Source organism: Copidosoma floridanum, unplaced genomic scaffold, assembly GCF_036245765.1.
Source record: "Copidosoma floridanum isolate Cflo_tuat_1 unplaced genomic scaffold, Cflo_Japanese_pri ptg000020l, whole genome shotgun sequence".
Classification (NCBI taxonomy): domain Eukaryota; kingdom Metazoa; phylum Arthropoda; class Insecta; order Hymenoptera; family Encyrtidae; genus Copidosoma; species Copidosoma floridanum.
Window position 1 is genome coordinate 16702323 of NW_028321897.1, and position 1360 is coordinate 16703682.

General features: G+C 57.7%; 1 protein-coding gene across 1 annotated transcript; it reads right to left on the reverse strand.

The window, feature by feature from the left end:
* Positions 1-288: 288 nt before the first annotated feature.
* On the reverse strand, positions 289-636 carry LOC149374399 (uncharacterized). Its single transcript, XM_089593689.1, has one exon. The coding sequence runs from the start codon at positions 634-636 to the stop codon at positions 289-291; it is 348 nt and encodes a 115-aa protein (XP_089449815.1).
* Between the last annotated feature and the right edge of the window lie 724 nt (positions 637-1360).

Here is a 1360-nt window from a genome sequence, read left to right on the forward strand (position 1 = left end):
CCCGAATTAAAATTACTCTCGGCAAGACTAGAGCCACCGACGAGGAAGTGTCCAGGGGGTGAGGATGTCCAGATCATCTAAGCCTCCGGTGAATGGAGTGAGAGGGCGGCTATTGAGGACCGCCTCGATGCTGGCCAAAACGGTGGAAAACTCCTCGTAGGTGAGGTTGCGCAGTCCAAGGGCACGACGGAGATGATGTTTTATTGCTTTGACACCGGCCTCCCATAGTCCATCGAAGTGGGGCGCCCGTGGAGAAATGAAGTGCCACGTGACGCCTTGTTTAGCCAGTTAGCCAGCAACACGCTTCCACTTTATTTCGGCATCCTGGAGAGCCTCGCGCATTTCACGGTCTGCGGCGCGGAAGCAGGTGGCGTTATTATTCCAGATATCTAAGGGCCGACCGTGCCTGGCGCAGAATCTTTTGAGCGCTCTAATGAATGACTCGGTGGAGAGATCACCAACGGGCTCAAGCTGTGACGCCTTGGTGGTCATGCAGATGAAGATCGCGACGTAGCCCTTGCTTGTGCGGATGCTTCGGCCCTTAGCAGATAAAATGTTGAATGGGCCAGCGTAGTCAACTCCAGTGCGAGAAAAAGCTCGAGCAGGAGTAACCCGTGTGGCCAGTAGAGGTGCCATGTGTTGAGTGGCAGGCCGCGCCTGCAGTCAGGCGCAGACCACGCATCCCTGGAGAATGCTTTTGATTCGCCGCCGCCCGCCAACAATCCAGGCCTTGCGAGCCACATAGGCGCTGGTGACTCTGACTCCTCCGTGAAGAGCACGAGCATGAGCCCAGTGGATAATGTGCCGAGCGAGGCTGCATCGGCTGTCGAGGATTGGCGTATGCTGCTCGTCGAAAGTGAGCGCAGAATGTTGGAGACGACCGCCAACTCTAAGGACGTCATCGCAGAAGATCGGGTCTAGAGACAGCAGTGGATTTTTCGCAGGGACACGGCCGCCCTTTTGCAAGCTCGCAATCTCTAGAGCGAAGAAATATCGCTGGCTGAGGCGGACGCAGGCGAGGTAGGCATCGCGCAGCTCAATCGTCGTCAGTAGGGCGAAAGGCGAGGGAGCGGGATCTCAACGTAGCCGACGACGGATCCAGCGACGCCGTCGAGAGTCCGATGACGGCTGGTTGTCACGGTCCGGAGGGGATGCGGAGTCCCATTTGGGGCAAGCAGTGCGCAGTCAGCCGCAACGTTCGGGTTGAGTTCCGGGTTTGGAGCTGCAAACTTGCAATCGTTGGGGAGCGCATAAAGACAGCGCCTCTGACGCCAGAGATGCTCGTGACGGCTGGCTCGGGACTGGCACCAAGCTTTCGAGCAAGCGCAGTGGACGTGATTGAAATCTCCGAACAAGCGTC

Excerpts from the sequence above, each read along its gene's own strand:
- LOC149374399 (XM_089593689.1), bottom strand. The coding sequence starts at position 636 with ATGGCACCTCTACTGGCCACACGGGTTACTCCTGCTCGAGCTTTTTCT.